The sequence below is a fragment of the Pezoporus wallicus genome, unplaced genomic scaffold (assembly GCF_028554395.1).
Source record: "Pezoporus wallicus isolate ANWC-B61680 ecotype Strahan unplaced genomic scaffold, APGP_CSIRO_Pwel_v1 contig_13954, whole genome shotgun sequence".
Classification (NCBI taxonomy): Eukaryota; Metazoa; Chordata; class Aves; order Psittaciformes; family Psittacidae; genus Pezoporus; species Pezoporus wallicus.
Genome location: NW_026638000.1, coordinates 3,368,794 through 3,391,974, shown reverse-complemented (window position 1 = coordinate 3,391,974; position 23,181 = coordinate 3,368,794). Strand labels below are relative to the sequence as shown.

General features: G+C 41.1%; 1 protein-coding gene across 1 annotated transcript in view; it reads right to left on the bottom strand.

Moving 5' to 3' along the window:
- Positions 1–23,181, bottom strand: part of ADAM12 (ADAM metallopeptidase domain 12) — a 188,176-nt gene that overhangs the window by 8,980 nt on the left and 156,015 nt on the right. The window contains exons 13-20 of the mRNA XM_057408684.1: positions 19,437–19,526; positions 17,806–18,001; positions 10,145–10,253; positions 9,840–10,038; positions 7,296–7,373; positions 4,681–4,789; positions 990–1,125; positions 244–355 (exon numbers count right to left, since the gene is read on the bottom strand). Of these exons, the coding sequence (XP_057264667.1) occupies positions 244–355; positions 990–1,125; positions 4,681–4,789; positions 7,296–7,373; positions 9,840–10,038; positions 10,145–10,253; positions 17,806–18,001; positions 19,437–19,526 (1,029 nt within the window). The remainder of the gene's footprint in view (positions 1–243; positions 356–989; positions 1,126–4,680; positions 4,790–7,295; positions 7,374–9,839; positions 10,039–10,144; positions 10,254–17,805; positions 18,002–19,436; positions 19,527–23,181) is intronic.

Sequence of the window (23,181 nt, the reverse complement as noted above, 5' to 3'; positions counted from 1 at the left end):
TAAGATGTCTGGCTCTATCCTGGAGACTAAACTATCCTTTTCTGCACTTGATATTTCCAACTGTCTAAAGCTTGGAAGCCACGAAGGTATTTTGAAACCTGTACCTTCTTTCACTTTACATACTGTTAGTTGTATGTGATATTAAGATCATGTAATAATTGTGCTATGTTACTTAAATGAGATCCTACATATATATAAATATAGATAGATTTTCTTTTTAAAAAGCACTATTTAGGGACTCACTTTTTGCATATTTGTATTTTGTGGCTTCCTGATGACATTTTTACTGAGAGATGTGGTAGGAACATGATGATTAGGCTCAGATGAACTGGAAGGTCTTGCTGGACTCACAGATCTGCAAAACAAGCATTTATTTATAGAACACAACATTCTGTTTTATCACATTTCTTTTAATCTGGAGCCTCTTTTCAGAGGGAGATTTTTGCAATGAGTTCCTGACTTTTTATAGCAAACAAGGAAAGCAAAAATTGTCAAGTGCTCCTGCAAGAATAAACATAAATATTGATTTTTCAGAAACCAGTAGTCTGTTAAATTAGCTTCTGCAATCTGTGGAAATACAGCTTTGTAACACCCAAGAGACTATTCTAATGAAGCTAGCATTTAAACAGTAATGACCTCAAATGTGGAAGTTTCAGCTCACTCGACTGAGTTTAGATAAAAGGCCACACGGTGTAATGAAACTATTTCACGCAAATGGAAATGAAGGCAATGCTTCCTTCACTTCTTCATTTTTTATCACAAAAGGAAAGAGTATGTGGTCAAACCAAAACCTACATTCTTTACTGACATCAATAAAGTTAAACTAAACCAGGAAAAACACTGCTGTTAACACTTGGTGAATACTGTTGGTAAGGTTGGCTCTAATGTGTTCACACTGTTCTGTGATGAGTGTCAAGATGAGAGCACCCACAGTAACAGTTACTTTCTACTAAGGTCTATTAGAGTGTAATTAGGGAAAATGATCATACCTTAGTTTCTCTATTGTTGTCTTTTTACTTGTAAACAACCATCTCATGAAAGTCTTCCTTTTGACATACATGATTGATCCAGCAAAGATAAGGCACAGCATGGTTATCAGCACTCCTATGGTTAAACTCTTATTATCTGCAAAAAAACACATGGAGTTAACTTCTATCAAGAGCCGTCTTCACTGAAACGTGTTGTATACAGGGAGCAGGACATTGCTGCCTGGCCTGACTTTCTAACTGCAATGCAGGTGAAGTGAATTGTGAATTAAAGACTAATAAACTCTAATTTCTTCTAGACTGATGCTTGAATTTTGGCCTGTTTTTAAAGTTACTTCTTTCACAATGGGGAAAAATTGGTTAACATATAAAACTGTAGGTTCCTTCTACACTAACTATTCTATTCTAATCAGATGTGCACCCAAGTGTGAACATCTCCATGTCTTCTCTCTACGTCTATGCTAAGGTCCTGCTTAGGTTGTCACCTGCAAATGAGGCCATAAGGAGTGCAGGCTGTCAGCCACATCCAGACACCCATAGGATGATGGCTGTAGCAATGCCGGCTGGTGCCCTCTTCATGGGTTGCCTGCTGCCAGAATGGGAGGGAGACAAAGCTGAGAAGGAGCAAAAAAAGGACAGAAATGCCTAGACTGTGATTTGGTTACGTGCAAACTTTCACATATTCTGCCCTTAAACATAGGCAGTAACCGCAGCTCTGTTATAAACAGATTTGAAGGGTTCTATTCTGCTTTAATACTGGGCAAGAAGTCTGAAATCTGGACTTCTGTGGTCCAGCCCATAAGGCTATTAGCTTGAATCTGGAGGAAAGCCTTCAGCAGTGGTGTTGTGTGCTCGCAGAGGGATGCTCTGCTTAGCGAGAGGCTGCAGCCTTCTGTACTTGTTCCAGCTTTCAGAGTGCTTAAAGCTGCTTTAAGTACCTTGCTGGGACCTAAGTGAGGCACAATAGTGAGATGAAACCTGACTAGATGACTTGCAGCTGAAAGAAAGCCTTATTTTTAGAAAGAAGCAAGCAGCAGCTCTGATCATTATGGCTATGTGATAGGGTCGCTGCCTGGAGGAGAGGATGTGATTCTTGAGGACTGCTGACCTAAAAAATACACACTCCCACAGTAGGAGAAACATCTTTAAACTTTGCTCTGGTAACCCATCATCACTGTCTCAGCCTTATCCTGCTTGATTTTCAGCTAGCTGGCTCTCATCTACTTGCCAAAGCTCACTTGGATGGTGGTGAACAGTCAGCAGCGCTGACTGAACAAACTGCACATGGGGGGTGATGGGGCACACTTTTACCTTGTAGCACTGCAGAATAATAACTCCCTCACCATCTCTAAAAGATTAATAAAATTAATAGGCTAAGATGATGCAATTTAAATTAATTAACTTCTCTACCTATTGAATATTTAGGCTGCTTTGTAAGAAATATACAGAGTGTCAAACATAAAGGTTTATTCTAAGTCAGCTGGGTAAAGTCCAAGTGTCAGCTACAGAAAACTATGTCCTCTGGGAATTACAGAACCCCAGGCTGGTTTGTGTTGGAAGGGACCTTAAAGCTCACCCAGCTCCAACCCCTGCCACAGGCAGGGGCACCTTCCACTAGAGCAGCTTGCTCCAAGCCCCTGTGTCCAACCTGGCATTGAACACTGCCAGGGATGGGGCAGCCACAGCTTCTCTGGGCACCCCGTGCCAGCGCCTCAGCACCCTCCCAGGGAAGAGCTTCTGCCTAAGAGCTCATCTCAGTCTCCCCTCTGGCAGGTTAAAGCCATTCCCCTTGGCCTGTCCCTACAGGCCCTTGTCCCAAGCCCCTCTCCAGCTTTCCTGCAGCCCCTTCAGGCACTGGAGCTGCTCTCAGGTCTCCCCTTCAGGAGCCTTCTCTTCTCCAGGCTGCCCCAGCCCAGCTCTCTCAGCCTGGCTCCAGAGCAGAGCTGCTCCAGCCCTTGCAGCATCTCCATATTTGTTTATTCCCAGTATTCCCAGTATTATTGAATGTAGCACTGTCATTAGAGAGACATGGTGAAACTACCCCACTATATTAAACTACTGTTAAAACAATTTTCTCTTAAATTGAAATGTTTGCTTTCGAAACACAAACCATGAGAATTATCAAAGATGTCCTATATTTGTCTTCTGCAGTTAGCCTTGTGTATGCAGCTCCTCATTATAACACATACTGCAGCTCCCTAGGTACTCAGCTTTCAGGTAAGCTGGAAAAGGACTATAATGCTTTAGAGCAAATCTCAAAAGAAAACATTAACACACCCGTAATCCCACTTGTTCAGTGCCTGAGCACGGTTTCTTTGCTGTCTTACTGGTGGGTAGGTATTTAAAAAGATTTTTCACCAGTGAAATTATAATGTGAAGCTTTGTCATGTAAATGGCCCTGATGTCATAAATCCAGAATTACAATTCACGGCAGGATTTGGCATGTAGAGAATACAATCCATTTTGGGTTTGAATTATATTATTCATACAAAAAGGTGCAGATCATTTTCCAGCAAGTTTTTAGTTTATAGATGTGTATGTGAGCAGACTGCTTGTCCTCTCACGTACTCAGACATAAATCAGGAACATCTCTCCGTGGAAGTCGCTGAAGTTACAGTACTCCGGAGGAAAATTGGCATGTGATGATTATCAAATCCTATAACATTCACAATGTGTAGAAACTAATTCTTTCGGAGGTTGGCCAAAGGTGAAGTAAGATACTACAGCCAATGTTCTGCAGACTGAACAAGGGGGAAATTGAAATGCAAATTATGGAAAATGTACATCTCCTACTACTGTCATATGTGAGGGTAACTTCTGCCAAATGTGTGGAAGCTATCTATAAAACATAGTTTTAATCTGACACAGTCAGAAATCTGCTATTTCCCACAATACAAAAGATCCTCCTTGGAAGAACAAGATAAAATAGATTTCTGATTGTTGATTATGCAATAAATTTGCATGTATAATCCTTGCAACATCCACTCTTCATTAGGCACATAACTATAGGAATAGGTTGCGTGTACAATAAGGTATTTCTATCCTGAAGCACTCAGTGGAGAACACTGGAGCTTGGTGTATCTCAAGGTGAATCCAAGAGTACTGCAATGTTCATCTGCCATTGCAATAGGATTGTATCAAGTGTAGGAGTTAGCTCCTCACCCTCAGCTTAAATCAATGCCATTTCCTACTTACTACAGTCAACTACTAAACTTGATCATGTATCTTGGAAAATAAAAAGGCAAAGAAAGGGAAAAGAAGGCAAAGAAGGGCAAAGGAAGGCAAAGAAGGGCAAAGGAAGGCAAAGAAAGGCAAAGAAGAGAAGCAACGGAAAGGCAAAGAAAAGGCAACAGAAAGGCAAAGAAAGGCACGAAAAGGCAAAGAAAGGCAAGAAAAGGCAAAGAAAGGCAACAAAAGGCAAAGAAAGGCAACAAAAGGCAAAGAAAGGCAAGGAAAGAAAGGCAAAGATAAAAGAACCTGCCAGGATCACTGTGCCTTTTGTTATGCAAGAAATTTGATGCACTCTGCCTTGGATTTGCTACACTAAATTTTCAAGCTGGTGCCAATGTGTTTGGATTAAGCCATTTGATTTACTGCCGCATTTCCCAATCTTGCAAGCTCATCATTTACAAGATAACACTTTGTTTTTCCACTCTTTATCATGGAAACAAGTAAAGCATGAATTACTACTGACCTGCTTGCCTAATGGGTCCACTGTCCACGCTGCCACCAAACCCCGGCTTGTCACAGAACGGGGGGGCCCAGTCAGCCTCGCAGTGACAGTTCTTTTTGTTGTTGCAGACCTGCAAAGCAAGACAGATGGCATAACATGAATCTGAGAGCAGCACTGGCTGACAAGGCCTCCTGATCAGATAGTGACACATCTGAAAGAAGTAAAGCTTACAGAAGAAAAGAGATGTTCTGGTGTTTGCTTATTAACACAACCAAGATGGCAGAGAGCAACCCTGTGCACACTGGGGGGTAAGAGGGATTCTAAGAAATCATTATTATTGATTATTTATTCATTAGGAACTGTAGTGATAGGACAAGGGGTAACGGGTTAAAAATTCAACAGGGGAAATTAGATTGGATCTAAGGAGGAAATTCTTTCCTGTAAGGGTGGTGAGGCACTGGAATGGGTTGCCCAGGGAGGTTGTGAATGCTCCATCCCTGGCAGTGTTCAAGGTCAGGTTGGACGAAGCCTTGGGTGCCATGGTTTAGTGTGAGGTGTCCCTGCCCAAGACAGGAGGGTTGGAACTGGATGATCTTAAGGTCCTTTCCAACCCTAACTATCCTATGATTCTATTTGGCAGGTAATTTGCATTGCACCAGCTGACAACTTCAGTAATATAAGGATAATGACACACCTCTTAAGTCTTATTCTCTCTCTTTGCCCCCAGCAGCAGCACTATCTGCTGTCTAACTTCTATTCCTTCTGCCTTCACAGGAACAAGAGTCTCTCTCTGCTAAGCCTGTAAAGCTTTGTCAGCCCACTTGAACATTCCTGTACATCAAGGGCTTGCTCGAGGTTGCAGAGTGATTTTTCCACTGCTTGGATCCCTGGCTTGAGGATGTTCTTCCAGTTGCTGGAATCAAGGTTGAGGAAACCCTCCCTTTCATACCATACCTGCAGTGTCTATAACAAAACAGCCCTCAGGGTTCTGGTGGGTTTAATCTGAGTAAAGGAACAACTAGCAAGACCTGATTTACTAAATGCTCCCTGCAGAACAAGATAGCTCCAAAGGGCTGGAGTCCATCACCAACATCAGCCTGTTCCTTCTGCATGGAGCAAAAGGAGCTGGAAGACTCATAGCTTTTCCATCAGGAGGTCCCACAGTTCAAAACACCCACCAAAACCAGGGCTGCTTTTTATTTCTACCACCCAAATAACAGCTATGACTTATACAGGTGTTAAAACTCCATGCTCTATTGACACAACACATGAACTGAATGGGTCCAAAAGTTTTGTTGCACAGCACAGAGATGGCACAGTCACATGCAGGTGCTCAAACTGATCTTTAAATAAAGATCTGGGGCTTAGGGCTTGTTGTCAATATGGTCCTTAAATATGGCCTAACACTGACCATCAGTGATCCACCAGCACCAGTGTGGAGAAACCACACAATAGGTTAATAAATGGGTTTCTCAGTAAGATACTGGTTAGTTCACAGGAGTTTGAAAATATGCATTTTTCTGGCAAGGTCAGCTGGCAGGCTTTCAGGAGGTATTAAAGTACCATTCACATAGCTTAGACCAGCTATGGTCACTTAAAATGAAAAACAGAGATTTACTTTATAAAGACAGCAAGATAATGAAAAATATAATTTGTTAAGCATTATCTTTAAAATTAAAGCACTACAGGAGTTCCCATCTACAATTCCACAAGGTCATTTTTTGCTCCTCAGGAGTCACCAGAGGTTCTCCATTGTAACAACATGAAGATGCCAGTCTAAGCTGATGCTCATTCCAGCACAATGATAACATGCAGCGTCATCAACAGTGCTCAGTTTTTCAGCTGAGGGATGATAAAATAACAGATATCAAAGATGTTCTATATTAAAATTAATAGTCAAATGAAAATCCCTTCTCAGGAGAGGGCAAGGAATTTCCTATGGCTCTTGCAATGGGGGTGCCACAGCTTTTCACAGAAACAAAAAGACCATCAGCAAATCCTTGTTAACAAGGCATAGCTTGTCATAATTAACATTTTCATGATATAAACTAGGTTTGAAAACGCTTTCATATTCTTAACTGATATCATCAAGTTTTTCATCCTGCATCACTTTCATATGATGAAATTCATCAACATGGTTTTGCAACCTGCTTTGGTGGAAGGTGTCCCTGCCTGTGGCAAAGGGCTGGAACTGGATGAGCATTAAGGTCCCTTCCAACCCAAATCATTCCATGATTCTACTTTATTTTAATACTTTTAGAAATGCTTTTCCCTTTGAAATATTTTAACTTTTCTGTAACCAGATAGAAACTGGATTAAAAAAATTATCATTTTTTGCAATGTTAATGGGACTTCTTTATGAAGGAACTTTAGACTTAAAATTCCTATTTATGACAGATTGTTAATTAAGAATAAGACAATGACTGCCTGATAGATATTTCTTTGTTAAATAAAAATCAGTTCATTGCTTGCATTTTCTACAAGGGACACTGAACCTGGAAATACATGATAAAAAAAGTACTGCAGTGACTTTGATATATTACAATCAATCATAGACCCCAAAGCTATTACACAAAATGATTTCTTGTCCAGTGTTTATTGACTGATTGTAAAAAAAGCATTCCTATAAGGCTTACTCCGCGTCCATGGCACTTTGTTGCACATTTATGTACACCAAAAACGCTTGTATTCTGGCACCGGCGATTAAGGCAAATCTGCAAGAGAAGAGAAAAGAAGTTTTAATAAGGAGAGAACTGCTGGTGCTCACAAAGCATCACGTCCCTCTCCGTATATCTGCTCATCCATCAACAGTTCTTTCAGCAGCTAAAGATTTCCCAATACACGTGCTGCATTGACAATGTTATATTGACAAAAAGATACGGACACCAGAATTAGGCATCGTCTCCTTTTAGGTCCAAATCTGCAGAAGCTGAATCCTGCTCTCCACAGGCATCCAGGCCAATACTGCTTTTCAGACATCGCTCGTATTTGGTGGCCATGCTGAGCTTGTGTAAATAAACACTCACAGCTTCACTGAAGTGGAACTAGTGTTGAGCTGCTGGGCTTTGGGGATTTTCAAAGCCAATCAAAAACCCCAGTAATTTGCATTTTTTCAGGACCAGGAATGCACTGAGCGGGCTTCCTCCATGGACCTCATCTGGCTGCATCCATGTCTTGACAAGAGTGGATGATACCTCCTGATTTGGATTTGATAAAGGTCTTTTCCAACCTACTTGATTCCATGATTCAAGGAAAGTTTTAGGTCCCTTCATGGTGTGAATTAGCACAGGTCTTTTTATAGCAATAGTGTGGTACGTTTTCATGCTGGCACAGAACCTGGACCCAGGACAGCCCAAATATTCAACTGAGGTCACTGATATACATGAGTTCATCATTGTTTTTCAGCAAAACTGAGACTTTCTGAAGAGTTTTTTTTGGTGTTAATGATAAACCAGCTATATTTAAAGTGTAATAGTAATCTTATAGGAAACTAAAAAAATAACACATGCAAAGTAATGAAATTAGTTTTGTTTTCCAGTTATTAGGAGTAAACTTTACTCTGCCAACATAGCTGAAAATTGAGTTAAAGCAATATTAGTACAATCTAATAACACCATCAAGTAATCGAATGAGTGGTGAAGATGTCAGCAATGAGATGGTACCCTACATGAAACTGAAAAAAGAAGAAATTAGGTCTGGAGTAACTGTTGCAAGGCTATGCTGACCTCTCCCAAAAAAGGGGGAAAAAAGGCATTGCACAATTTTGCTCATGTTTAAATGCAGTTCAGTTCAGTAGCACTAAAAGTCAGTCACAATAATTAGCATTAAGCAGGGAATAGTGTTGAAGGAGACGACAGGGAAGCTTAATCAGGGCACTTATCCCCCGGGGAGAAGAAAAAATGGAAAGGAAATTAGAGTGAATTGGCATCAACATGCACGCATGTAGAGAATATGGTCTGATTACAGCAGCATTCTCAATTCAAATATTCACAGTGCAGTAGCACACAGAATTTTGATCACATTAAAATGGCTGCATTTCAAATTGGGTATCTTCAGCTCAGAAAACTCAAGAATATTTAAATTCATATTCTTAATCCGTAATACAAATGCACTAATGTCCTCCAAGTAAAACATACAATTTCATAAGTATTAGCCTGTGTATTCTATAGTGTGTATGTGTATGATTAGATAGATTAGAAAGATTAAATACTCATTAGTAAAACATAATCGGGTGATTTCCCAGCATTGAGTTTCCTTTGAAAAGACATTTTAGAACAGATTGACTTAGAAATGTTGTGAGGGTTGTTTCCCTGTAACAGAACTGTAGTTTCGCTAGGGATGTATTTTCAACCTGTTCCCAGTGCACTGTGATAATTCAACGCAATTCAAAAGCATGCAGAAATTCAAAGGCTCACTTGAATTTACCACAAATTATCAAAGCAATTTTTCTTTCTTTCTGCAAGTTATCCACTGAGGGTATGGAAACCGTCTTCATTTCAACAGTTCTTGGGCTCCTTTCCATTCCTCCCTCCCTATAAACTCATGGCTGTCTCCCATCTTTCTCAGTTTCTTTTCTCACAAAAGAGAGGCTAGGAATGAGACAGCCATATGAAATCTGGATTGCATTCACATTGGAAAATTCACAAAGTCTGTAAAATATGATTGCAAAAATCACCATTGGTGGCTGAACATCAATGGGTTTATCTTTTTTTCTAATAGCAAATACAGAGATAGCTTTTCCTGCAAGAAACTACAAGGCGGGGGGGAGCCAGAATCAGCAGATATAACACATTTTGAGACCTAAAGTGAAGTTAATGTCAATTTTTGCAATGCCATAGACTGGAAAATGAATACATTGAACTCCTCAGAAATTCATTAACAAGCCTGCACTGTTTTGCTGTACTTATTTTACAGAAAGCCTTTAGCCTACTTGGGCAGGTACTTGGGACTGTCTTCAAAAAGACAGTTTTAAACTTAAGCAACTTGTATTGCAACTGCAAATCTATAATACAGAACAGTGGGCAGAAGGAGAGAGTAAAATGCTGAGTCAGTGTGAGAATGAGCAATTCTTTAGTGGAAAGAAAGAAAATCCCAAAGCAAAACCCAGTCAGTTTAGTACAAAGAACTTGGCAACATGAGGTAGTGATGTTCTCCTGGCTTAGAGTACTTCAGAATCTTACTTTTCCATCTTCACACTTGGTTCCTGAAAGCACAAGAGCAGGATCGGGCATATCGTCACCCAAATACACGTGGGTACCACGACACAGAATCTTGCCACCTTCCTGAAGCGGGATATTAGTTTCTATGGAAACAGCATTGGTACCGATTACAGGTCGATTTGCTCCTCCTTGACACTGGATTTTTCCACATTTAGCATCTCTGAAGGAGGTAAATGAAACCAAAGATTAGTTAAAGAATTTTAAATGTTATATCCCTTTCCCACCACCCTTGAATCTGTTCCCTTGTTTGTAGGGAGAGACCATACCTGGGTTCACACTTGGCAAAGGAGCTCTTGGAATCTTTGCCACAGTTGCCATAAGGATCACCAGCAGAATTGACTCTCTCAAAGCAGATCCCAGGAGCAGGTTTCGCACCTGAAACAAAACCTAATCAGAACTTTCCTCTCATAGAAGGTGTTGTTAATAATTTTCTTTGAGCTCCACTGATGCTTTAGGGAAAGGTGGGATGTGATCTGCATGTTGATGAAGCACAACAAAACAGTTGTGCTGGATCAGCATGCTAATTGAAGAGCCTGAATGTGTGGGTTTTCCACTGTTGTTTGTCTCTCTTGGCAATGCTGAGCAACAGAAAATGCAAAACTCTCTTTCAGAATCTCTCCAGATAACATCCGTCCTGTGAACCCTCCTAGGACACAAAAGCTTTTAGCAAATGCCAAATCTGGTTTGGTGAAGAAAGACACAGGCCATCTGGTGAGTTAACTCCCTTCTTTTTGCAGCAGTCCACATGGTTCTAGTGAGACCCACAAGAGCTGAAGCCAAAGGACATACTTCTCGAGAAAGGCCTTTTACAGTGTAATTCAGAACAACAGGAACCCCCCCAAAAAATCCAGTTGCAATCTGGAGTGTTATGTGCCTGTATAAACTTGACCACATTACATGGCAAAGAGCATAAGATGCTGTTAGCTCAAGCTGGGGAGAGGAAGGGAAACCATCCCCACCTTGATCCTCAGTAAATCCACTGCTGAAAGGCTGACTTGAAAGAAGGGCTGTTTCTACTATGGTGATACAAGTAGGAATCTGGGAAGACAGGCAGCATCTGGTTGTTATCTACTGTAGCCTTTTATGATGGAGACATATCCTAATGGCAAAGGAACTTCCCCAGTGGGAGTATACTGGAAATGTTTGTGCAGACAGATTACTCATCCCTGCGTTATAGAAGTCAAAAGGTACTGTTAGAACATCTATTCTAATGTCTTATACAGACAAGCTCCTGTCCATTTTCTCCCAGATTGTGACCAACACTTTAATATCTTCTAGGGGAAGATACATGCCTTCACCTGAAATGTTTGAGAGGTAGAGGATTTACTTCCCCAACTGCAACAATTCATTAGTCCATGTATTAGAATGTAATCCCTTTGTTCTGTTGCCAAGAGTGGCTTTTATTTCTAGCCAATAATTACTGTTCCTTGCAAGATTAAGAGGCCCTTTGCTAGGGCCCTTTGCTACCCCATATTTTCTTTCCATGAAGATTACAAATAGCACAATCAATTAAATCATTGCCATTACCTCAACTACTCCAATAGGCAGACTTGCTTTGAGGACCCAAGATGGTAAGGAGATACATGGACTAAAACTCTGAACAGATACTTGCTAGATTCAGTTTTGTACTTTTGATAGATCAGGCAAACTAGACCAAAACGAACTGGCAGCAAACGATGTGATAGCCTTAAGGCTGAGAATATAGCATTTCTACAGTGTTCTCTGTTCCCTGATCTGTATCAGAAACAGAATATCTGAGTTAATGTTACATTTTTCCGAATGCATGAAGCCACTTCCAAGAGTGCATGTCTCTGACTGAAGGTAAAACACATCATTTATTTAAACCATCCTGAAGATTTCATTTGAAAGCCTTCAAAAAGTAAGTTTTTTTTTAAAATGGGGTCAAATTCCTGGAGAAGAAAACACAAATATGATTGTAAAACTCCCAGATAGTGTGGATCTTTTCACTAATAACTCCGAGATTAAAGCCTCAATTAATTATCTGCATTTCACAGTCAGAAGCTTGACTAATGCTATATACTGCTGAACAGCAATCTAATGCTATTAAGGACAAAAATATTACAACTTGAAGAGGCTTAAGATGGCACTCTCTTCCCCTTCTAACAGTTTTAGATACTGAAACTGGAAAACTCAGAAAGGCAGGCACAGAAGGAACTGAGTATGAGCTGTTGGTTCCCTGGAGAGCAGGACAAGAGCTTGAAATTCTTTGGTAGATTACGATCGAGCTTGCTGAGCTCAGAATATTTCTCAAATCCGGAACTATTAAAAGGGACTCACACAGGATTCTTTCACTTCTTTTCATTAAACCACAAGCCATAATCAAAAAATCAACCAAAACATCCAGACAAGACACTGTACAAAGAGCAAAAGTAAAATTTCTATTATCAGCATGTTGATTCCTCCTCATCTTTCCAGGGCAGGCACATTAACTATTCAGCTTGATACAAACATTAACATGAGCATATACTGTGCCAGCTTTAAAAGGGAAGGGAAAGAAGAAACATGCTGTAAGCAAGAGGCCAAGTAAAATTGCTTTTTCTCTCACATCTGTCTTGCTTAGACCTACCTAGTCAAAGGAATAAGCCCCCCACCCATCTACCATGATCATACATAATTGCTATGGGTCTCATTTTTACTTAGTTGGGAGCCTTGTGCCCAGCTAGTTCACCCCATGGCATATCATTGCAATGACTGGAGGCTTCCTAGGAGATGTGGCAGCAGCATCGCAGAGCGCAGACATGCTTTCCCTTGAGCCTTGTGTGGCTCTGAAACCTGCCAAGAGCAAAATGAATGTTCATGTCCTGTGCCAAAGACTCATTTAAGAAACGGTGTTAAAAAGAGAAAGGGCTCAGTGAAATATTAAGAGAGTTGAAGGTATTTATCTTCCTCTTTCACCCAATGAAACTTTTTTGTTTGGTTGGTTTTTTATGAAGTCAAGTGCTCTACGTCTGATGGAAAGCAGCCTGCAGGAAGAACATATCTGCAGCATCCTTGCAGGGCTCAGACAGTGAGTTTTAACTCCAACCAATAACACTTGACAAGAAAAAAGATCTCATGGAGTACAAAAAAATGCTCCCCTGCCAGCTCGGAGCAGTTTGTATGAAAACACCTGGTACCCAATGATCATCTGCGGCTTGGAAACCATCATCTAGCTTCAATTCCTGTCTTTGGTATCAAACCAAAGCACGTTGCTGCTTGGGAGTCAGATGGCTGTTCCCTCTCCTGACTGGTTTCTCTCAATATTTGGACTATTTTACAGATGAAAACATAGCAGAGTGTAAGAAGCTGAACAGATGGAGCTACCAAGTTAAAAGGAGGTTTTTAGAAGGATGCTTAAGGAAGAAAATTGTAATGTTGTGTTTCTGGAGGAAACCCATTTATCATGATTGCTCCATATTAACTGAAGCAGAAAGTCCTGTCTTTCTCTATTTTCCTACCTCCATAGGCAAAGGCAAAATGATTTGTGAAAGATTTCCAGTGGTTATTAAGTCCTTTGAGCTGGACGAACAGAGTTTATTTCACTTTGCTATTGATAATTATGGTATTGTGACCCTATAATTAAGGTCCTGTCAGCTTTTCCATGCCAAGCCTTATTCAAGGGATTAATTCAGCCGTTTGAAACTGCAGGAGGTCAAAGCTCACCACTGCAGTTGTCAGCCTGAAGACTTTTTTTTCCCTCTTCAAACGTGTAAATTGATGAGCCCATTTCTTTCCCTCTATGGTTGCAAGAAAAGAGATGTTTTACACTTTTGGAAATGATACAGAAATGCTGTGTCATTGCAGATCAGTGCAAGACCTGCTGCAGTGAGAAAACACTGTCATGGGCTCCTGAAAGAGAAGAGAGGAATTTCTGACCATGGTGCTGATTCCAGGAACACAGAAACACCCGTTAGCAGGCTGACAGTGGAAAAGAAAGATATTGCAGCTCAGTTCCCAGCACTGTCTCAACACTTACTTAAAAGAATTATAGAGCTTCTATGGGTGTGGAGGGCAAAAAAACCCCCAACCTCCTGAAGCTCTATTGCTCAGGCTATGCCAACTAGCCCCATGAACAACTGTATAAATATCAGCATAAAAATACAGTTCTCTGCCATGTGATTTGCACCTGGATTTTACATCTCATGCAGTTCATTTTACTGCCCTTAATGGTGCAAAGCAAACTTTCCATAAGCTCCCCATGGCCTCTGTCTTCATCCAGGTGATCCCTGTTGTTATGTGCGTGTAAGAATGAGATGGGGTTGAGCTGTTATATTTTGCATTTAAGGATTATGCTAGCTCTGACTACCTCTGAGAATATGAATGTCTTTCACATCTCCAAAAGAAAAGACCTGGCCATAAATATGTGATGATCAGAATACTTTGATTTCACTGATTTGGAATCTTCATGGGTAAATCAGTGTTTTTGCAAACACCAGTTAGCAATGGTTTGGTCAGCTAACTTAGAGGGGAAGCCCACCTATTTTGCCTATAGGGTTGTACCTGGGAAAAAAACCTGCAAAGCTCTTACCCCAGTGGCAGCCCTCTGTAACAAGTATTGACATTAAAATTAAGATCATTGCTGCTTAAACAAATGGCCATACCTATGAAACAGATTCAAGTATGTTCTAATTATTATGTCAATGGCCACTAACGGCTCCTCAAAGTCACTGGTTTTTATCTTCTTGGGAAAATACAGGGAAACACACTGACAGACATCTCCTTTCCTTCCCTCCGGAGTCATTTTCCATTCAATGCAGAAAACGACATGAGTCTAAAGATGAGAATCTTCTATTCTTTGGTAATAAACAATTTCTCTCTCTTAAGTGACTTTATCTGTGTATCTAGTTGCTCCCAGAAAATGCCAATGGAGTCCCAGACATTACATAAACATGCGTTGATTGTAGTCCAACTATTATCAATAGGTCACATCAGTGCAATTTGGTAGTTCTGAATATGAAACAAAGAAGGTCACAAGTAATTCATGCATGTTGCTCTTTAAGGATATGAATTAAGGTAAGAGAGAAAGAGATTTGTGAGTTCTGGGAGCAGACCTGAATGAATGTGGTCTTTAAGGAGAATTTGTGGTATTTTCAGAGACGGTCCCCAGGTGCTCCTGCCCTCCTTCACCCATGCTATTGCAGTTAGGGAAAAACAAAAAGATATTCCCCTATTTGATTTGAATTTATCTGTTGAAAGAAACAAAAAACCCCTCCAGGAAGTGCAAGTACTTCTTTCTGGAAGCAGGCTCCTATTGCTTACCCTGAAGTAAACAAGCTCTGACAGTGCTCATCATTTCTCTTTAACTAGATCTAAAAATATGAAGATTGATGTTTATCATTGGGCTACTGGACATCTGTAGCCTGATGAATAAAGGAAGATATACAAAAGAAGATCTTGATAAGGAATTTAATATACTGAATATTATTTTAAAAGGAGTTATTGTATTTTGTTCTGCATGGCTTTCTCCAACTGGGAAGAAGGAAAAAAAGGAATTAATGTAAATGATTGTGATCAGGTTTTTCTTTAAATATAGATTTTTTTTTCAAAAACCCCACACTTCTTCACTCCACACACACATTGTTAACAACAATTCTAATCAATTACAACAATATGTAAAAGGTTGAAATGTATCTTTTTGATAGGAAGTCCAGAGACAACATCTTCAAACGTCAAGTCCCACTTTCTTCTGCAAGCAAAGCTGGAAAGATAGGATAGGACAAGGGGTAATGGGTTAAAGCTTAAACAGGGGAAGTTTAAGACTGGATATAAGGAAGAAATTCTTTCCTGTTAGGGTGGTGAGGCACTGGAATGGGTTGCCCAGGGAAGTTGTGAATGCTCCATCCCTGGCAGTGTTCAAGGCCAGGCTGGACAGAGCCTTGGGTGCCATGGTTTAGTGTGAGGTGTCCCTGCCCATGGCAGGGGGGTTGGAACTGGATGATCTTAAGGTCCTTTCCAACCTTAACCATTCTATGATTATAAGATAGATTTTAGACCTCTACCATGATATTTTTCAAACTGCATGGCCCAACTAGCCCCGTTCCTATTCCACCCCACATCTACTCATACTCCAACCAGATGAAGTGTGATCAAACAGCAGATATTAACATCCATAGTCTTTAAATCCAGAATAGAGGCCTTGTTTTTTTGCTTGAATCCTATCTGCTCCACTGTTTGAGGGTTTATTTTACTGGCATTATTTCCTATTTATGCTTCAAAAACTATGATGAGAATTAAGCGTTTCAGTTCATGTTTGGTAATGTCCCATCCTCCCTTTCAAAATCTCTATTTTTGGGTATTCCCAAGACAAATAAGGGTATTGCAGCTAAAGTGGTTTTGAACTCTGTTCTTAACAAAATCATCTTTCTCATAAGCAGACCTCTGTAGCTTCAACCACTGGAGACTCCACGCACAGCAGTGCCCATGTTGAATAGTTCCAAGAAAGAAGACAAGAAAGAATTAGGGTAGCCCAGGGGGTTTGGAGGACTTGCTGCATTAGGAAACAGACCTGGCAAGGGAGTTGCAATAATTCAGCTCCCTGACCTTTAGCTGAATTTTTCTCAGCATCTGAAATCATTAGCAGCCTGACTGAGCATCTTTCCATGGCATGGGAAACTGGTTCATGAGGAGATTTTTGCTTTATACAAGAGAAAATGTCTCTGTATCCAGGGGATTAGAAATCCCAGTAAGTCTGAGTGGAGGCTATAATTGTCCATGCCTATATGAGCTCATATTACCTCTGCGATGTGACAGGGGTTCAGAGCAGTGTATCAGATGCATGTTTCGTTCCACATGAGGAGTTTGAGAACTCTTCTAACAGGTTCTTAAACCCACATGACCAAGCTAACCTGTTATCTGCATCAGTGACATTAGTTCTTGACATGTTTTAATGTTTCTTTAAATAAAACATAAATTCTTCAATAGACTTCTGATGAGGGTTTTGACCAAGGGAAGCATCTGTGTGTAAGTATATTGATCCGTGGGTTTCGGCACAGAGTTAAAGGCAGAGAGATACAGACTTGGAACAGTCTAAGGGAGCTTAGTTTAAAAGAAATAATTAAATCTGTCTCTAAATAATGCTCCTCCTCAGGAGAGGTAAAAGTGGCTTTCCCATTTGAGAGTGGGGTAAGTGAGACGAAGGAGGACTTATCCCCAGTGATGCAGGATGTGATAACAAAATGCAGAATTAATACTTGTATTGCTAGCTGATCTGAAGGTCCTTTCCAACCCTAACCATTCTATGATCCTATGATTCTATTTCAGTGGGAGGGCCACAGGAAAGATGAACGGATTTCCTGGGATAGCATTCATTTAGGCTAACCCAAGACCTCATGCTATCAGAGTTTTGCAAAAAGAAAGTGAATTAACATGGAGAATAAAATCTCTTTTTTTCCTCAGTGCATAGTCTGCATACACTAGTCAGGAGACAGGTTTACAGGTAACACCAATCAATAAAATATACACAATGATCCAACAATTTTATGTTAATATCAAATACTGAAGTCTGTTTTGGGATGTAGACAGACATATATGTTTTGCAGATGAGCAATTTAGAGCACAGAAGGAAGCTTACACACCAGTCAGAAAAGGGATGTGATTTCAACCTGTCAAGACCATTCAGCACTTTGCAAGATGACATACGACCATATCAAAGTCAAAGTTAAATGACTGGTCTAAGTTCACCTTGCCATTTGCTGCAGTGCTGTGGAATGAGGCTAGTTACTGTTGCTCTCCACCTCCTGCTGCAAGAAATGAACATGACTGCAAATCAAGGATAAAATGATTCTCAAAATGATCCCCTCATTATTCAGTTCTCCCTTTCAGAGAAGAATAGATGCAGATTGGTACTGTATAAACCTCCTCCAAATCACAAGGTTTTTTTTGTCCCCAAGTCTATCTCATAAACAGATCTCCTGGTTCTCAGACTCACCTTGGCCCCAGAGCGTGATGCACTGCTGCTCATGGGTCTGGCATATGCCGTTGTAGCAGTAGCCATCCACCCTTTGGCACGCATGCCCATCATGCAGGTACACGTTAGCTGGGCAGTGAGGGCTGGCTCCTGTGCAGAACTCTGGCAGGTCACAGGAATTACTTGACTCTCTGCAAGGAATCCCTGCTGGTTTTAACTGCAAAACAAAGAACAACTTTAACTGCTGCACTTCCAATCAACGAGAGCTATGCAGCGGTATAACCCATGCATGAACATGGGTATAATCCACATGAATAGCTTTTTCCAACGGCTTTACACCAGCTGACCACAGAGGACAGTGTAAGGATTATATAGCTCTTTAAAGACATTTATTTGACACGTGTTGTGAAGGGTTTGTCTGGAAGGAGGGCTGAACTGAAGTTGCAGCTGCAAATATGGCTCATATGGCTTGGGTTAGAAAGTAAACCCAGGGTTTTGTTCATTTTCAAATAGGAACCATAGTTTCCAGCATGCCTCCTTCAATCACACCTAAACACCTGGGCACAGAAACATTTTGGGCTGTAGTGCCAAGGATGCTCTATAGCAAAAAAAAGGCCAGAAAAGTCAGAGCAGAAACATTTTCATGCCTGTGGCTGTAACAATGCTGCAGTGACCAGGGCAGCCAGCTGACCACGTAACATTACATTACATCTTCTGTTATGGCTCACAAGGATACCAGCCCACTTGACTCTGGATTCAGCTTCCTGGGATGGAGGTGCATTTCCTCATGGAAAAGTCACTCTGTCGTGGACATCAAGATCGTCTTCAACTCAGTTATACAACTAGTCCATGTAACTGTTCCTGTCCTGTCCTGATTTCCCTGGATAACTACATTATTTCAGAGCTGAAGGCAACCAGTAGGCAATGGTGGAATGTGCCAATCTGAACATTCACTGATCAACAACAACCACAAAAGATGGGTGTGCTCTGGGAGCAGCACTGAATTTTAACTGCATCACCACAGCGCCTTTGGTTAAAAGGCAAAAAGACATAAAGATTGATTTTGCTAAAAAGCATTTTCTGGCTGTTTTGATAGCTTGCTGCTACTGAGCTTTTAGGCAGATGGTTGCCACCGACACAGCGGAAACATGGTGAATGCTTTATTAGCCCATATGCAAGACATGGGCTGAGAATTCAAGAAGGTAAACACCTGCAGCAAGTTAGCTTTTATAGTAAGTTAGGAGTCCATGATAGCTGATGATCTGCCATTAAAAATACATATGCTCTTGATAGAATTAATATGCTGTCTTCTCCTAAAATGTGGCCAGCATTTACTGACTGCTCACCAGAGCACATGAAAAGCATGACAAGAAACCAAAGCATACAAAAGTTCATGGAAAAGGAGAGGTTTTGCATGAGCAGGTGAAGGGGCTACAAACAGCACAGACACCATTACAAGAGTCTGTTGATCTGCTCTTTCCATAACTGTTACAACATGAGAAGTGTTCTAATTGCCTACAAGAAACGCGAGTGTCTTAATGCTTAATGATACCAATTTGATTGTTCTCCATCCTTGCTTACTGCTCTGCAGTTGGGAAGATTATGGACTTCTACCCGCCCCGTATAGATAAGAAAGGTTTCCGCAGGTTCACCTGGCAGTCTTCGCAGCAAAGTCCATGCGCGCACACTGCTCCCGGTTTCAAAGTACAGGTAGTTGCATTACAGCACCGGTTTGTACATTCCTAGATGGAGGATAAATTTAGAGCAGACAACTTTGAGTCACAATGAGCTGTAAATCAAGAGGCTGCCTATAGCTCCGCCAAGAAAAGCAAGGCATGAATTATGCATGAAAGTCTATAACTTGATCCAAACAGTCTTGTCTGTCCTTAGCTTCAACAAGCACAATAATTGTAGTAAAACCAGAGCAGCCATTGAGGAAGGCTGGTTTATTCTAGCTATGGATCTAATCCCAAATACCACAAACAACTCAAGTATGCTGATACCAGTCCTGAAACAGTGCTATGGTGTCTTATTTCCACAAAATCAGTAGAATGATTCCATTGCCTCCAGTGAGGATTCAGGACCTGCGCTGCAGTTACTGAGCATCATGACTACAGCTCTCTGTTTTGTGATTGTTCCTCACCAGACTTCTGTATTGCGTGGGGACTGGTAGCTGCCACAAAGAAAGATGATGACATGTAATGTCTTATCAGGGTATGTCAGTAATAGAGCTTTGAGAAATAAAATGAGTATGAATTGCACTCTCACTCACTGATACATCCCAATTTCACACATACAGATTAGATGGTGGCATGTGTGGGCTTCTGCAAACTTTTTTCTCAGTAGAACAAGCTAGTAAGAAAATAATGGATTTGTTTTTCCAAGATTATGCTCACAAGCTGCAAGTTACCTCAGCTGTGCTGGAATCTCATCTCTCCCTAACAAAAATAGCAGCAGATAGAATTGCTCTTCAGCTGTGTTAAGTCAGTTTGACTTAACAAGGGATCACTAACAATATAGGGAACACAGGAGAAATAAGTGGGTTAGAATGATGTTCACACCCTCTTGTTACTTTATTGGCTTTTACAGAGCTTTCCAACTAGATGAGAAGGCTGCCACTGCACTCACAAATAAAGAGCAAACCGATTCTTAGCATTTCACTGTGTTCTTAGACAACATCTGCCTGAATACACAAAGGTAACTGCACCGCTCTGAAGCAGTGGAACAACTTCCAGCACCTATTTTGGATCATGCCGGAAGGCAGCAGGCTGCGCAAGTGTTTCTTTGCAGCTGCTGTGTTTAAGAAGCAACGCTCCCCTGCACAGAAGCACAGTTTATGAATTCACCTCAATAGCAATCTGAGAGTGGAGGAAAGCAATGTCAGTCCAACTAATGTACTTCTGACACAGTCAGCCTCCATACCCCATCATATACCAGCCAGCCAAGGAAAGCAATCGGCATTCCACAGACAGACTGGGATAAAGACACAGCTCTTTGAATGATGTTGCTGCAGCCTCTGAAATTTCCAATAGCTCACTCACTTATTACTCATTGTAGGGAATGAGCTTGGTAAAAGGTTTTTGTGCCTGGGCTATTAAATTGTCAGGAATGGTTTTAATATAAACAGGAAAGCAAACAAAAAGCTCAGAAGGCTTTTGCAGGCTGGAGGCTGCTACCCGAAAGTACTGCTGTGTTGTAGCTTATTACTATTAGTTATTATTGATAACCAAAGCAATAATGGGAGTGGGTTTCCTAGTGTAGTTCTCCTGGGCTCATTAGAGCACCTCAAACATACTAACACACTGACAATACTGGCATCACCTACACGATGCCATAGAATCATAGAATCAATGTTTCTTAATGTGGTTCTCCTGGGCTCATTAGAGCATCTCAAACATACTAACACAATGACAATACTGGCATCACCTACACGATGCCATAGAATCATAGAATCAATGTTTCTTAATGTGGTTCTCCTGGGCTCATTAGAGCATCTCAAACACACTAACACAATGACAATACTGGCATCACCTACACGATGCCATGTACAACTTGTTTTCACCCCTTCTTTTCTAAGAACACAAGACAGACCACATTGGGTCAGCCTATAGCCCTTCTAGCCTTGTGTCCCTGAGACCAGCCAGCACAAGATGCTGAAGAACAAGAATGTGAACACACATACATGATACCTTCCTAGTCTGGCTCTCCTTGGCTCCACAGGCACTTTTAGCAACCGCAACATTCAATGGAAAGGAACTGGAACACACTCTGGGGAGCAGATCCTGCTGCTTGTTTGAAACCTACCATCTTCTACCTTCACGTGCACAGTTCGTGTTGGAGACAATCTCTCCTTTCTCACTCTTTCCATTTCACTCACGATTTTATCAGCTTCTATTGTGTTTTCCTTCATTTTCTTCCTTTTCAACCCAGAGCCCTTCCAAAACTTTCAACCACCTTATTGCTTCTTTTTCAGCCTTTTTCATTCTGCTTTATCCTTCCTGAGATCGGGGGGGGGGGGTAGGAAAAAGCTGCACACACAGTTTCAGACTCAGCGTGGCGCAGATTTATGGAGGCCTACTGGTGCTTTGTTTTGTTTTCCTATTTCTTTCTTAGTAATTCCTAACAGCCTATTTACCTTTCAGACCACTCTTGAGCAGGGAGCTGACATTTTCATGAGACTATTTATTGCAATATGAAGTCTTGTCCCTCTACGGTCAGAGTCAGCTCGGAGTCCATCATCTTATATGTGATGTTTGGAATGCGCATCCCCCCATGCTGAATCCCATTTGTCATCTTAATGCCCAGTCCAGCTGCCTCAGAAGGTTCTGCTGCAGCTCTTCACAGCCAGCTCTTGTCTCTACCATCCTAACTAACATCATCAGCAAATTCAAGACTATTCTTCCCAGGCTGTTTATGAATATGCTGAATTGTGTAGTCCCCACGACACATCTCATGGATACATCACAGCAAATCTTCCACTGCATGAAATGGATGCCTTATACCCAATTGTATTTCCTATCTTTTAGCCCATTTTTTGCCCATGCAATATTCTCTCATCCTACAGCTGCTGAGTCTCCTAAAGAGGCTTTGTTCTAAAGCCTCACTGAACTCCTAACAGGCTGCACTAACAGTGTCAGTCCTATCCATCCACTTGTTAAGTCCTTCAGAGCACTGTGCTAGGTGCATAAGACAAGATTTCCTGGCACAAAAGCTGTATTGACTCATCCCTGGCATGTCACAGCTGTTCAGGCACTAGCTCTTAATTACATTTGGAAGTAATTTGTCTGACTTCTGATTTACCAATTTGTACTTTTCTGGTCCCCCTTGCAGCCCGTTATAAGATTAGCCACATCTGTCACCTCTTACTTCTCAAGGACCAAGGAATTATTTTCTTCTCTTTCTTCTATCTTTCCTTTAACCCTCCTTTCACAGACACTGTAGCACATCGGATGTTTTTTGGTAATATGATCTAAAATTAAGTTGGATCTTAATAATATCATCCTGGGTTGGGTCTTACACTTTTGGTCTGGTGGTAGGCCTGCCACCATCATTATACTCAAGATGACAGCCAGCGGTTGATGAATATGAGACCATAGTCTGGACATAGGTGCTCACACAGTCCCTATTGCATTAGCATTTCCCAAGTCCCCTGAAGGGTGGGATGTGTGCTACAGTCATGACCCTCCACCCTCATAAATCCATTGCTGTCCTACTGATAAGGAGCACAGACCTCAATGCAAGGCTAACATTTTACTTAAAGGAGAAATACCCCTATCAACCACCTACATCTACATATTCAGACTGATAGTTCACAGAATCCTAGAATGGTTTGGGTTGGAAGGGACCCTAAAGCTCATCCAGTTCCAACCCCCTGCCATGGGCAGGGACACCTTCCAC